This window comes from Pteronotus mesoamericanus, unplaced genomic scaffold, assembly GCF_021234165.1.
Source record: "Pteronotus mesoamericanus isolate MK-2021 breed Mesoamerican mustached bat unplaced genomic scaffold, CSHL_Meso_final contig_24, whole genome shotgun sequence".
Classification (NCBI taxonomy): Eukaryota; Metazoa; Chordata; class Mammalia; order Chiroptera; family Mormoopidae; genus Pteronotus; species Pteronotus mesoamericanus.
Window position 1 is genome coordinate 28,966,569 of NW_026555100.1, and position 15,475 is coordinate 28,982,043.

Below are 15,475 nucleotides of genomic sequence, written 5' to 3' on the forward strand. Positions count from 1 at the left end.
GCCCCGCTGGGTGCTGCTGTCGCCCGTTACGTGACCATCTCAGCACCGTGCTCCTCTTGATAGCCCCCCACAGGTGGTATTGTATTGTGGTTAAAAGAAATTAAAAAGGAAAGAGCCCAGACCGCCTGGGTTCAAATTCCAGCTCTACCATGCACTGGTTGTGTGTGTGGCTTTGGGCAAGTTACTGTTCCTCTTTCTGCCTTAATTTCTTCAACTATAAAACGGGGTTAATAATGTTACCTACCCTTATAGGTTACCTTGAGGGTGAAATGAGTTACGCGTGCAGCGTTTCAAACAATGTTGTGCATGGAATCAGTATTTCTAATAAGCGTTACCTTTTATTACTTATCGTACTAGCCTCAGTGTGACCCTCTGGCCAAGATTTGGCAGCACACGTGTGAAGGGTTTACGGGCATGTGGTATGCTGTGGTGCTTCATCCACGGAGACCCAGAGCACTAGAAACTGTCTCCTTCCCCGCGCGGCCCACAGCTACAACAAACAGCTATGTGTTAAAAGTGAAATGTTTTTATTTGGGTTTATCACAGAGCTTGAATAGATTCTCATGACACTTATCCATATAAAATACCATAATAATGGTGGTTGCAGGCATAAATAAGAATGGCTCTAACTATTCTGTTTTTATAATGCACAGTCCTTTTTGTTGAATACAAGTGAGAAGGCTATGAGGTCAAGATGCAGGAATCTTCAAATTCGATTTCAGCAATTTCCAAAAATTGAATTATAGAACTAAGGACACATATAAAAAAGACAATTTTTAAATGGAACCAGCCACCTTGAAAAATATGCTGAAAAACATGGTAAAAATTATAATACTTCAAAAGATAACAAGATAAAAATGTTGCCGGTTGGCCTGACTTTCCAGGGCCCGGACCCTCTGGGAACTGCGGGGCTTTGGTGAAGCAGTATGACCTGCCCCTGGAATGTGGTCTCAGACACAGACAAAATCACTCTTGATTTTGGTCCATAAACACAGACAGGAGCCTCTCCTTGCTGATGACTCTTGAAAAGAAGACTCTGCTTTCATTATACATTTGGCTTCACAATCTTCATTGACAAATAGTTCTGAAAGGAAAAAAAAAAAAAAACAACAGTGTAAAACATACACATATATATTTGAGTTAGGGTTTCTCAGCCTTGACACTATTGACACTTGAGACGATTGCTTCTCGTTGGGGGCTGTCTTGGCCATTGTGGATGTCCAGCAGCATCCCTGGCCTCACCCCTACCCACTACTGCCTGCAGCACACCCTTGTTGTGACCACTGAAATGTCTCCAGACATTGCCAAATGTCCTCTGTGGGGCAAAATCTCCCCCAGTTGAGAACCACTTATTTAAATCAATAGAATCTAAATCGAGAAAAAAGAACTAACTATGGAGAATTTTTTAAATGGTCAAGACAGGTTGGACTACCTATGATTAGAAAATGGCGTACACGTACTTACAGTTAACAAACTGAAAGTATTACACTGGGGAGAACAAAGACAGGAAATCTCTGCTCTTCTGATTGTATGACTATGCCACTCAACACAAACTAATCTCTGTTATTATTAATATGAATTGAAATGGCCTTCAAATGCCTGGATTATCCCTTCCCCACTTGGCAAACTGGTCCGAAATGCCCCCTCTTTATTGAAACCATCCTCAGCAATAGGCTCTTATGATCATTTGTTCATATCTCTGTAATACCTTGCCTCTCATAGTAGTTTACTTGTTCATATATCTGCTTGTCCCTGGGCTATAAATTGCTTATGGGCAGAAATCATGCCTTGGACATATGTGCACCCCAGTTCCTAGCCTATAGTAGATGCTCAATAAATTCCTTGAATGAAGGAATGAAAAAGCACTACTTCTAAGCATACTGGCAAAATCCCTAATTGGACTTTCATTTGGACTGGGATGATTAAGGGAAATTTAAGGGGGAGGTTAGGTGATATGGGTCTTAACTAATGAATATGTTGATAGACAAAACACGGGCGAAGGAGCAGCATTGGCAAAGGCATCTTGGCAGGCAAGGGCATGCTTGTGTGTGGGTGGGGGCAACTCTCTAGACTGGGTGGAGCTCATGGTTGTGTAGATCTGTAAGAATACCAGATTTGGGGATCTGTGAATACTAGGACAAAAAGTCTGAAGGCAACAAGATCACTTAGAAAGGCTGGCTATAGTCCATTGATAAAGACCTAGATATTTCCCCTAAATTCCTGACACCAAAGTGTTTTTCAGACCGTAAAGTTTTGCCTGACATTTGTGAAACCCTAAGAATGCAATTCTAACCACAGAACACATTACTATAAATTTGCCAAAGGCTGAAGTGTTGTGAGGCCACAGCTCCCTAAGTCAGTCATTCTTCTGAAGAGCAAAAAAGGCAAGTACCAAGTTAGATGACCAAGCACAGTTCACACACACACACACACACACAAAACCATGACAAGAAGCCCAGGACTCGCACCGGTAAGGAGTACAGGAGCACAGCCACGAAGAGCAGCAGGATCAGCAGGATCAGCAGGCCGATGATGACCCACTTAAATCGGCGCCACACGATGAACTTCATTGTCTTACATGGGTTGGTGAACCAGAGGAAGGAGGTTTCCGGCCGGCTGCGTTGCAAAGAAATGGTTTTACCCACCCAACTCAGGAGGGATAGATATTTTATCTCAGGGCATAACACCATCTAAAGGGTAATTAGTAACATTTATAATGTCAAGAAAAGATATTATTCCCCTTAGTTGGCCAAGAAAGACTCTTGAACCTTCTATAGCTTCCTAAGATGTTGAGGGCACAATGGACTTTGGTTTCTTGGGAACAGAGAGTGGTTAAAATAAAGCCAGATCACCAACCTCTCCACCCCCCACTATTAAGTACAAAATTAGAAGGACAAGAGCTAATCCAGTCTATTAAGCCAATTGGAAGGGGGGCTTTCAGACTGCAGGTGTCTGGGGATGAGACAACGCTGAGAACAAAGAGGGCTCTCACTTTGGTAGGTCCAGCTTGGGGTTCATGTTGGGTTCATCCCGTCCCTTCCCGGCTGGCCTCTCGTCGGCCTCCTTCTCATTAAGGATTTCCAACGTCATCTCCACTTTCCCCTTCAGTAAAGCAGAACAGGTTAAACACATGACATCATGTTTCACAAATATTTTCACTTCAGCCCAAGGAGTATTCCCTGAGCAATGATTTTTATTCTTGTAAAACAATCCCGAGATTACTTTAAATTTTCCTCCAGAGATTTCATCACATTTCCTCTTCCATGTGTTTCTGAACTGGCTCCTTGTGGGAACTCAGGAGGACAAATTGCTTCCCCTCCTCCCTGCTCCCTGCTTGTCAGTCTCTGTACCCCTGTCATTCTAACCTTCTCACATCCATCTTCTTGCCTTCTCACACACCTCCCTTTGTAATTTTGCTTGGACCCAGACTAACCTGAGTACGGCTCATAACAATAGCTAATACTGAAGGAGCATTAACGGTAGGCTCCCGGAGAGCCCCCAGTGCAGCACAAAGCAGTGCTGATACTTAGTGGGCCCTCGATGTACACTAGCTGCATGCATGAATGAGCGAATGAATGAATGAATCCGTGCATGAATGAATGGATGAATGCTGCTTCTCTCTTCACAGGTTTCTGAGTGACGAGCTGGGCCCTGCTCATCCCTGCCTTATGGGTAATCAGTCTTGCGCCATGCTCACGGCAACCCTATACAGCACAGGTACTGATATTACCCTCATGGGCACATGAGGAAAACCGAGGCTGAAGGAGGTCTAGCGACTCGCGTACCTGTGTAGCCAGGCTTAACTAAGGTTGTAACATTCTTTCTAGAACCCCCAAAAGCCAGACTAAGCGCCAATGATTTGAGAGCCGCGACCCTGGCATGCATGCAGGTGGCGGGGCACTGACGACTCCCATGCTAAGGGGTCAGGCAAAGCTGGGTGTCTGACTGTGGCAAGATGCCCGTCTCTCCAGGCCTGGTTTTTCAATCTATAAAAATGGGGTAATGTCTACTTGATGGGATTGTCAGCAGAACTAAATGACATTATGTGTGGACTCGTCTATATTGGCAGAAAACAGGTCAGTGATTTCCTGGGCCAGCTTGGGAGGAGTGGTGGACTGCAAAGGGCACAAGGAAACCTTTGGGGTAATGGAGAATGCTCTGGGTCTTGATTATAGTAGTTTCACAAGTGCATACATCTGTCAAAACTCATCAAATGGTGCATTCTGACTGGGTGCAGTTTATTTATATAGATTATACCCCAAAGTTTTTTTTAAAAACTAGGTTATGAATGTAAGGGATTTAGCATGTTGTCTGGTTTATAATCAATGACATAAAATGTTAACTAAAATTAATGCTACATAATGAATTAGGTAGTCTTTTGTGACATGGTTGTATATCAGAATATATCTTGAGTTCTCCAGACTTGCTTATAAGTTAGTCTTCTTGCTCAGTGAACATCTGCATTCCCACTTCCTCCACCTTTCTTTCTTTCTCTTTCTTTCTTTTCTCTCTCTCTTTCTTTCTTTCTTTCTTTCTTTCTTTCTTTCTTTCTTTCTTTCTTTCTTTCTTTCTTTCTTTCTTTCTTCTTTCTCTCTCTCTCTCTCTCTCTCTCTCTTTCTTCAAATGAGAACAGCTCAAATTTGAAGACTCCTTTTCTGTACTGAACTGTACTAGTAGTTCAGCATAAATTAGCTTTCCTGGTGGAGGAGAGTCTTAAAGAAATACTGCTCAACCTCTCTGGCTTCCAGTTTTTTGACAATTTCAGTGCCTCCCCCTTCCACCCAACCCTAAACATATGCTCATGGACGCCTTCTCTTGTGCTCCCAGGAACAAGCCGTTCCCACAACCTAAAGTCCCACCAGTTTAACACTTCCGTGTCTTATCTGGACTAACTCTATTGATAAAGAGAAAACCTAATGAGGCAAGACCCGAATGACCCCCAGCCAGGAAATGCTCATACAGCCATCACCCGGGAGCCGTCTTTGTCTGCATAGCACGGCCACCATCCTTTCATGGACTTCTGTTCAAAGAGGGAGGCGGTTTTCACTTTAAGGGGGTCCATGGCTTTGAGGTCCGGAATCATGTCCAAGCTGCATTTCTCTGGTGATTTTGCTGGAATGATGGTGCGATGCAAATCAAGTTCCAGGAAACCTGTCCAGGGAAACATTAAATTCCAATAAGCTGCGAGTGGATCAGCTGTTGTTTACAAGGGAACAGAATGTTCCTGTCAAAAGGGAGGCAGACAGTGATTCTGACCAGGTTATGAGTGTGTTAGAGAAAGGGACCCTGGGAGGCATTTGAAATTCTTTCCAGATAGGATGAAAAGTGGCCGAAGAAATACCTGTCCACCGCTTTGCATCTCACAGAGGACTACATGTTTCATTGCTCAAAGACGGGAGCATAAACAGAGCTCCTCTACAAGCTTAGAAATCACTAAACATCTATAGACATAATTTGCACTGACCCTGGGTCTGAAATTTGTTCATATTAGTTCTGAATTTTCCTGAACACAGTCATGTGGCTTCAGGCAAAGACACCTGGTACTTGGAACATGAGATGCTCCACAGAACAGTCACGTTCAAGCCTCTCGTAGTGCAACCTCAGAAACAGGAGTTCAAGAAGGAACATTATGGCTCAACAGAAAACTCTCACCAGGAAGTAGGAAGCCCACCTCAGGATGCCAGGAGAAGCACATTTTCTCTTCCTCATAGTACTGGGGGGTGGCGTGAAGCACTAATGCTCTCATGGCATTTTCACTGACTATCTCCTGGGTTTAGGACCGCCCGCAAGCCCTTTCCTTAAGGAAATAGTATGTGTGTTATAGGGTCATCTATGGATACCTGGGACAAGAGTTGGTCTTCAACAGTGATCGCGAAGAGCCAGAGGGAGACTGGCCGACTCTCTCTAAGCTGTCAGGCACGGAAACAGCCATTCATCGTATATGGACCCGTAGCCTGCAATTTACTCAGCCTTTCTTGAGCTTGTTCCTGCTTTTTTTCTCATCTCTCCTTTGGGTGATAACTACAGTCATTTGCCCACTAGCCATTTTAAAATATACTCATTCTCTTGATTTGCTGTCAAGTCTCTTTTGTTTAAATTCCAAGGAAAAACCCTCCACTATCCTGTAATTTATTGCCCATGTGTTTTATACGTTAGCATCCTTGCAGTCATTTGTTTGTTCCTCTCTTATTTGGCACTAAGTGAAAGCCACTGCTCGCTGTGCTGTGACAGGTAAGGGGACGAACAGGTCACAGCCATTGGCTGCCATGGGCTTCTCCTCTGCCAGGGACATGAGTCAGGGGCTGTTGTAACAGTTGGTTAAGAGAACATGAGGTTTGAACTGGCAAGTGGCAGAGATCATAGAAATGAGAAAACAAAAGTGCATGATAAAGCAGATTACTCTGTGAGCACCGAGCGGGGAAAGGGCGGAGGACCCACAGAGGACCCCCGGTGCTTTCGCTTGTGTGGCTGGGACAGTGGAGGGCCCCATGAGGGGAGCAGGTGTGGGGTCTGGGACGAAAAGCCGAGTTTGCCTTTAGTCATGAGACATTTAGTCACAAGCCAACCAAACATAAAGGTGAAAGTTTCTGGTGGGGAATTGGGAATAATCACCATAATGGGTGTTTTAGAAATATAATTGACATATAACATCCTGTAAGGTTAAGGAGTAGGGTGTGTTGATTTGATACATTTATATAGTGTAATGATTCATCATAACAGTTTCTTATTACTCTATGTCAGGTACTGCAGGCAGTCAGGCTACACGTCCTGGTTTAGAAGTTGTACCTTGCTAAAAGGTGACTGTGGGGAAGTCACTGAGGGGCCCTGGGGAGAGCCGAAGACCCCAGGGAAGGCAAAGGCGTGGAGCCAATGAGACAGACCCAAGGCTCGGGCAAGAGAAGATCTGAAGAGCACTGTGCTGCTGGGGTTGGGTGGGGCGGCGGGGCGGGGGGGGGGGGTGCGCCAAAAACTGAAAAGCCCAGGGCGTGTGTGGGGCGGGGAGGGGTACTTAACAGGGGCCTTTAGCCACAGAGGAGGATGAACCTGGGGGAAGAACAACGGGCAGGGGCTTCAGCGACGTTTGAGAGTAGCCTGGAGGAGGAGGGAGCCATTACGAAGTGCTGAGGAGAGAGAGAGAACAGCCGGTTTGGGGGTAAAGGCCGGGGTGTGGCATTCTTCTGTGGAAACAGGATTTGAGTATTAACAGCAAGGCAGAGGATGGTTCAAGAGCCTCCACGGGGACTCTCGAGCCCCCAGAAAGGGGTGACATTCACTGTGCCACACTCTCCAGAGGACGTCCGGGCCGTGGCTGTGCCTCATCCCCAATTACCCACAGTACTGGAGATGTAAATAACGGACTCCAGGTTTTAACTGATTTCACAAATTCCAAGTACAATTTCTTAGAGAAGAGTATCCAAAGGTAAGCCCTACCCAAGTAGTCATCCAGAGAAAACTTGTCATTATCCCATATCTGAATGATCAGTCTGGGTGGCACCCGAAATTCAGTTTGGTCAATACTCCAGAAATGCTCCTAAAATGACAAGAGAAACAGACAAACCAAATTACACTGATTACTGTAATTTATTGTATTTTGTTAATTTATTATAAATTGTTAATTTATTACTGTAATTTATTCTGAAATCCACCCCTTGGAAATTCCAGTATCGGGTCATGGGGCCTTTTCTCCGCTTTGCACCCCTCACCGAAAACCCTCTCCCTTCAGCCCTACCCCTCCATCCACGTGTGCCAAGGACGGTTGGGCTCCCCAGGGCATCTCAAGGCCACCAGCTGGGCAACAAAATGGATGTCCCAGGCAGTTCCCAAACAGAAGGTTTCCTGCCACATTCCTATCAGTGTGACTTCCTGCGGCCGCTCCCGGGCGCAGGGAGCGATTCTGTCTCCGCACTGGAAGACCACCGTGGCTTGCTTGGAGGGCCCTCCCAGAGCCGGGGTGTTCTGGGCCAGCCTACAATATCACCGGCTGGGGTGTCACCTCTGCTCAGCCACCTTCCGCCCGCCCCACAGGGATGTCTGAGCACACTCATTTCACTGGGGCACAGATTATACTTTTTTTTTTTTTTAAATCACTGCAGATTTAAAATGTCCTGGCATTTTGACTTTTAAGAAATATTGCTGGGTTTTCCATGCTGTGGTCAACAAACACCTCCCAGGTCCCTCACGCCACTTAGGTGGAGGGAGGACTGGTCCCTGCCTCTGCCTAGGCAACATCAGCCTAAAATCATCTCACCTCCACAGCCTAATTACACCTACGTTCCTCCGGCCCCAGAAGGAAGGGCAGTTCCCCAACACTTCGTGCATTTGAAGGATGACTGCTGGGTGGCTCCTTGTTTTGCAGGTGACATTGCAGGAATGCTCCCCTTGCCAGGGCCCCAGGCGCCCGTGTTTGAAGGGCTTGGGAGCCCCCTCTGCTGTTGTCTGGCCCCACCTGACGGTCCCGTGTGGGCTCAGGCTCCAAGTACCACGCTGGGCCCGGGGAGGCCCAGCCCCAGGTGTGGGCAAACAGGAAAGGAGACTTCACTAAAGGCCGGCCTGACCCCGGCTCCCTCACCTCCCCCAGCCCAGCCAGCCTCACCGTCTGAAAGTGTGCATGATTCGACATCAGGTTGAGCTCTGTGTCGCCAGAAAGTGCTCTTTGAAAATATTCATCTCACCTGGCACAGAAAAGTGCTCATTACACATCAGCACTGAGTGGGCCGGCAGGGGCTACGGCCCGGCAGGATGGGACAGAGGCAGGCATGATTGAATCAGGTGTTTGAGGACAGGCCGTGACCAGGAAGAGCTAGGGAAAGTTTATAGGCTGCGGGGGTAGAAATGGGATGGAAGACCTATGAAAGGCACCTGTTATTGCCTGCCCAGGTTTCAGGCCCCCACTTTGGGAGGAAAGCACCCAGACTTTTCTTGGAGAGTGCCTTTCTCTCTCATGCAGTTTGGGAAGAACTGCCTCCATCCTTTACTCCAGAGCCAATCAGAGCACTGCATCCCCAGGAAGTGCTGGTTGGTTCAGGAACAGGCACGTGACCCCAGGGCAAACGCAGGGAGGGCCCATTCCAGACGTCTGGTTAGCACCACAGGGCATTTGTTCTCCTTCTGCTGAGGTTGCCAAGAGGGCAGGATATGAGCGGGGACTTCCACCAGGGAAGGAGCCCACAGAAGGCAGAGCAGAGGGGCGGAGAAGGGAGAGCCATTTCTCAAGACATCAGTCCAACCTGGGACCCAGGCATTCCTTAAAGCCAGCCAACCCCAGACTTTTTAGTAATGTGAACCAACAAATCACTTTTTCGGTACAAGCCAGTTTGATTTGAGTCCTGTAACGGAGAGTCTTAAAAATTAAGACCACCAGCCCTGAGCCCTCATAAAAATGCTTCTGAAGGAGGGAAATTTTACCTATTTGAATATTTTGCCTCTGTTTGGTTAATTAGTCAAACTGTTTTGCTAATCATGGGGAGACATTGGTTTCCCTGTGACATACACATGCCCTTGGGTTGTTATGTTTATCTATATAAGACTCCCACGTCTACCTTTTACCAGATCCTTCCCCCTGCCTCCAACATGTTTAGGAAAGGAAAGTTGTATTCCACGTGCTTCTAACTCCACTAACAGCTCTCGTAGCTGTGTGACCCTGGGCAAGTATTTACACCTCTGTGAGCCTCAGTCCCCTTCTGTACCAAGACGGAGCTGAACTCATGACCGCTGAGGTGCTGAGTGGCTCCAACATTCTCTGAGTCTGCGCTAAGGGAGACCCAGGACATCCACTTCCCATTGGCATATTTCAGAGCTTACTTTTTTAGCAACAATACAGAGTTGTTCAGCTGGGAGGTAGTCAAATGGGAAAACAAATCTCCAGTTAAAATTCCCTTCACCATCCAAGGACCTGTAATGGACATCTGTTTTCTGTTTGTTTTCTTCATTGCCAGGAATCCAGCTGAAAAGCAGAGGCAAACAGACTTAGCTTCCTGTGATTGACAGGTAATCTAGCCGCAAAATTGTGCAGTGATTAGGGGAGTGAAGGGCAGGAGAATTAATGCACTTTTCTTGGGCAGCTTCCAGTTATCTACGGAGCTGGGGGCTGATTTATGAAAGGGAGGTGCTCTGTTGCATCCAACACAGGTTGTAGCCAAATAAAATATAATTCCTCTAAAACCAAAGCAGGAAACCCTTTAGACTTCACTTAACAGGGATAAGGTGAAATTTTCTGGAAAATATCAACAACTTAGCTTCTATTTTGGGAACGTTGGAACTGGCTATGATTTTAGTCTTCAAAACTATAACTCATCATTATCTGTCATCACTGCTGATAGGCTCGGTGAATGTGAGTTAATTCTAAACTTTAGCATTTCCTTTTCCATATTTTACATAAGCAAACAAAACAGGCATGACTCCAGTAATCTCACAGCTTCCTTTTTTTAACTATTCTTAGATTCACTCTGATCATATTAATGAGACCAGCAAGGGAGATTTGAGTGGTTATTTCTCAACTTTTGACATTTGTGAAGTTTTCTTGACTTGTGCCTGGCACAGAGCAGTCACTAATTAAATACCTGTTGAAGGAATGAATGAATCTACTTGCCTGGGAAGAAGTTGTCACATCTGCCTGCTACTGGGAAAACTCCTGGTTTGGAAGCAGGGGGAACACTGAATGTTAGGCTGGTAAAGTGGTTGAATGCATGGTTCTCAACACTGACTGCATATTAGAACTGCATGGGAATTAACTGGGGAGATTTGAAAGATATTGATGCCTGGATCCCGTAGACAGAGATTCTTGGTGGGAGGCAGGCCTGGCTGTGAACTTGCTCTGCCACTGGCTCTCTAAGCTTTATCTGTCATTGGTAGAATGAGGTTAACGATGTGCTCCCTTCACATGGTCAACGTGGGGACAGATCATGACTTGCAAGGATCAACATGGGGAAGGGGAAATCATTAACTCATGTTTACAATCATCTGCTATCAACCAGATACTTATCAGGCCTTATTTTATTCTTCTCAACTCTCTACCTATTTCCATTTCTCAGATGAAGATATTGAGGTTCAGGGAGGCTATCTAACTTCCATAAGCTCACGCAACCAGTACTGTAGAGAATTAAGTATAACTCCCAGTCTCTCTGCCTCAAAGGACCACGGAGACTGGAAAGCCAATATTAGGTCCCATCATTAGTAGAGGTATTAACAACAATCAACTACATGACTTTTACTTTTGGCTGGTCAATTCACTGACCAGAGAAGTTAGTTGAAAAATTCCTTTAGACAATTAACTTTTAAGCTTCTAAACTAATTCCCCGAAGGCAGTCCATACCCTCTGGCGAGGACCCGTCGCCTCACACCTTGCCCCCCAGCCCCCCCGAGTGTCACGGTCATCCAGCCCCAGACTGCTCGGCCACTGCAGCCCTGCCCTCTCTTCTCTTAGTGAATCTTCTCACATTTACTTTTATATTGGATTTTTCCCCCTGTTTCAATTTTAAAACAACTACCCTACGTTTATGTATTTGTGTATACATTTCTATAACTTTGTATGTAATACTGATATGTAGGTAGTTGTTTATATATTGTTTATCATATATATAAATATATATATAAATATATTTTATATATATATTTATATATATAATCAATATATATATGTTATTTATATATTGTTTATCATTTCGCATATAGTATTTAGATTTTAATTCCAAATATGACATGGTACTTTAGGTTGAGCTTTATTCTTTGATTAGAGGAGTTTTCTTTCAGTTCAGTATTACTTGAGTTTGCTTCCCTGATTTGAAAAAAAATGCTTATGATAATCAAATAAATTTGCATATATGCAATTAGCTGGGATTAGTTTTCCTTGGGGAATGATAATAAGATTCTGAAGTGAGAAAGAATAACATATCTGATGGAACACTCCCAGTTTACAGCGAACCTAAATGACAGTAATTGTGTTTTTAACAAAGTTTTGATTGAGGACCACTTGGGGTCATAAGTGAAACTTTGGTCTCACTTTATGAATACATTTACTTCAACAAGTCTTACCTTTTTACATACCAAAGAACCTAACTTAGTCTATGTGGAATACCAATAATACTAGCTAACACGCGGTGTAATAGTTCATTTTATGTGTCATTGTGACTTGCCATGGGGTGCCCAGATTAAACATTCTTTGGGGGTGTTTTTTGGATGAGACTAGAATTTGAATCAGTGGACTTGCTGAAGTAGGCTGCCTTTCCCAAAGTGGGTGGGCCTTGTGAGGCAGACGAAGGAGGAATTCACCCCTTTTTCTGCCTCATTGATTAAGCTGCGATATCTCATTTTATCTTCTCCTGACCTGTGGATGGCAGATTGTGAGACTTCTCAGCCTCTATCCTCCTGTGAGCTAATTCCTCATAGTCTCTCTTTACACACACACACACACACACACACACGCATGCGCACACCCCCCCCCCCACTTGTTATGTTTTTTCTGGAGAACTCTAATACACATAGTGCTTACTATCTGCCAGGCACTATCCTAAATGCTCTGAGTAACTCAGTCTTGTGAATATTCCTGAGCAGTGGGTACTCTCGTTATCTCCGTATCAGGAACAGCAAACTTACTAACTTGTCCCTAACGGGGAGAGTACCAGGGTTTCAACCAAGTTAGTTTGACTCTGGAGTCTGGCTTCTTAATCACTATGCCATTCTGTACTCAACATCTATGATCAAGGCACAACACAGAACTGACACCCACATGAATTATTTGGAGTTCAATTATGCAAGTGACAGAATAATGAACAACTCAGCCTCTTTACAGGCTGGATGCAGGCACACAGTAAAGGTTGAAGGAATCAATGATTTTTAAAAATTCTGCTAATGCTTCCTCTTTCCTATGGACATTAGCTGCTGGTAGCAAAATGTATAGCAAATGAAATCTTGGAAGATTTCCTTGTTTCTAAAGCCTGTTATTCAAGGTATAAAGAAGAAATAAAAGTGAACTGCATAACTAAGAAGTCTCAGAAATAACATATGTTTAATGAACTCTGGCTGCATGTGCCTACATATGTCACTTTTAACGGACAGAAATAAAGATACATGTTTCAGCCCTGGCTGGTGTGGCTCCGTAGGTTGGAGCATTGTCCCATAACCAAAAGGTTGCAGGTTTGATTCCCAGTCAGGGCACATACCTAGGTTGCAGATTCATTCCTCAATCTGGGTACATACCATCCCTGATACGGGCATGTACAGGAGAAACAACCAATCAATGTTTCTCTCTCACATCAATGTTTCTCTCTCTCCCTTCCTCTCTTTCTAAAAGTAATGAAAAAATGTCCTCGGTTGAGGATAAAAATTAATCCATCATTCAATAAAAAGTGTGTATCAGTTCTTATAGTCCTTGGACGCCTCTGCTCACAAACATACAGGTTTTCTTTTCCTTGTGTTCTCTCTGGCTTTGTCTCCCCGGGGGCTTCCTAAGCAAATTGCATTAATGCGATGAAATACCCTCTAGCAACCAAGAATCCTATAGTGCACACCTTCAACAATGAAAACTAATGGAGAGAGATGTTTCATTTCCTGGGTCTGTCATGGGTGCTGCAGGCTAGCCTTACCCTTTGACATAGATGTCACTCATTTCCTCTCCTGTGATGCTTTTCTCATCCAAGATAACATCCTTGGTGTTCCAGATGATCACACGGAGGTAGAATCTAAAAATGAACACATGATGAAGGGGCTTTTTGCTCTTGTCCTGCACCGAGACCCCAGGCCAAGATAGCAGGGTCTCAAGATTACTTACTTCTTAGCTTTCCGGGGTTTGATGTTGAAAGGAGGGCCTGGTGGCCCCAAATTCTTGGGGAAAACATCCACCCACATCTGCAGTTTTCCCTAAGCCATTTAAAAATGAAAAGAGAAATAAAATTATATTAGAGGTGGTGCAGACTATAGCTTTCATTCACATTTCCTAGGTGAAACTATTTCTTTGGGCCAGCTAACTTATTAGTCCATATAGAAGGAAAATAAAAAAGTAGAAGAGGAAATCAAGATGAACCTTATACATTTGATGTCATATTAGTCCATGTAGAAGGGAAAAAAAAAGTAGAAGAGGAAATCAAGATGAACCTTATACATTTGACGTCATTTAGACTCCCCACTCTCTCCCAGGAGTCTCTGCTGGCTGCATGTGCCCACGTGTATCACAGTCTGAGCCTTCCCTGGTTAATTAAGATAAGGGACTTGCCAATATTAACACAACCCCCAAGGCACACACATGCACACACTTGCACACAACATAATCACAGTCACATACACAACATACACATCCCCACTTGCAACGGCTTCAAGCTGGGCCCTTTGTTCTCAGAATAGTTCTCAAGCTGTCACTATATTCATCATCACATTGTCTACTTGATATCAGTTCCAGCTTTGTGGCACCCAAGGATTTCTCCACTTACCTCAAGATAGAAAATCAAAATAATGTAAAATGGTATTTAATTGTGTAAGAGACAGACTTACAACATGGCACATCCAATGCAGAGGCTCAAACAGTGACAAGAACAGTACTGTTCCCCAAAGTTGAGGACTCCCTGACGTTGGCTCACTAGTGCCACAGCCTGGGAGGAGGATGCAGGAGGGGGAGGGAGAAAGCTTCACTGGCACCGTGGCGCCATCTTGGTGAGGCCCTGCTCAGGTCTTTGACAGCCACAGACGAGGCCCATCCATCTGGCTGGAATGTTCTTCCAGACAGACGAGGAAGGCCATTAACAAACTATATCAACCATACGAACCAATTTAAATTCCCCAAACTGCTTTTGGAGGTTCTGTAGACTCTGCCTTCATGCCAAAAACAGACTGGTCTTTAAGAAGGTTGCCAAGGAAACCACTAGATTGGCTTCCTAATGCATTGTAGCAAAATGAATTAACTGGAGCTCTTGAAATAGGATATATTTTACTGTGATCCTGTCTCTCTTCCAACTAATCTCTAGGGCTCAAGGTTTTACAATACACCAAGCACACTGCAGGTCATTAGGCATCCAGGTTTCTCCTAAGACTCAGCCACAGTCTGTCCAATGCGGTAGGTAGAGGTGATGGGGCAGGGAGCGAGAGGGATGGGGCCAGTGGATTCCCAGGGAGAAATCTTCTTTGCTTTGTAATTTCTTGAGGCTTTATTTAATTGAGGGGTGGGAGGGAAGAGAGGAGAAGGAATGGGCTTTTTGTCGGGGGTGGTGGGAGGAAGAAGAATACTAAGAGAAGAAATGAAATGTGGAACAGAATAAAAGCAAGGAGCAAGTGACAAAATAACCTAGTAAACCCAGGCCACTTGTGGCTGCTTTTTAGAGATACACTTGTCCACAATTCTGCTGTGTCAATAATATTAGCATCTATTTGATTAATATTTCTGCAAGTGGGGTTTCCTAGCCCTTGCATCAGGACCCGTCCAGGTACTTGTTACAATTCAGATTCCCGGCCCCACCTCAGGCCTATTGAATCTGAGTCTCTGCGGGCACAG

General features: G+C 44.7%; 1 protein-coding gene across 2 annotated transcripts in view; it reads right to left on the minus strand.

The window, feature by feature from the left end:
• Positions 1–543: 543 nt before the first annotated feature.
• Positions 544–15,475, minus strand: part of MYOF (myoferlin) — a 142,252-nt gene continuing 127,320 nt past the window's right edge. For both annotated transcript variants that reach the window (XM_054572867.1, XM_054572866.1), the window contains 8 exons: positions 13,766–13,854; positions 13,581–13,676; positions 9,802–9,943; positions 7,432–7,531; positions 4,961–5,151; positions 2,993–3,102; positions 2,469–2,616; positions 544–1,084 (listed from right to left, as the gene is read on the minus strand). In XM_054572867.1, the coding sequence (XP_054428842.1) occupies positions 1,046–1,084; positions 2,469–2,616; positions 2,993–3,102; positions 4,961–5,151; positions 7,432–7,531; positions 9,802–9,943; positions 13,581–13,676; positions 13,766–13,854 (915 nt within the window). In that variant the 3' untranslated portion in view covers positions 544–1,045. The remainder of the gene's footprint in view (positions 1,085–2,468; positions 2,617–2,992; positions 3,103–4,960; positions 5,152–7,431; positions 7,532–9,801; positions 9,944–13,580; positions 13,677–13,765; positions 13,855–15,475) is intronic.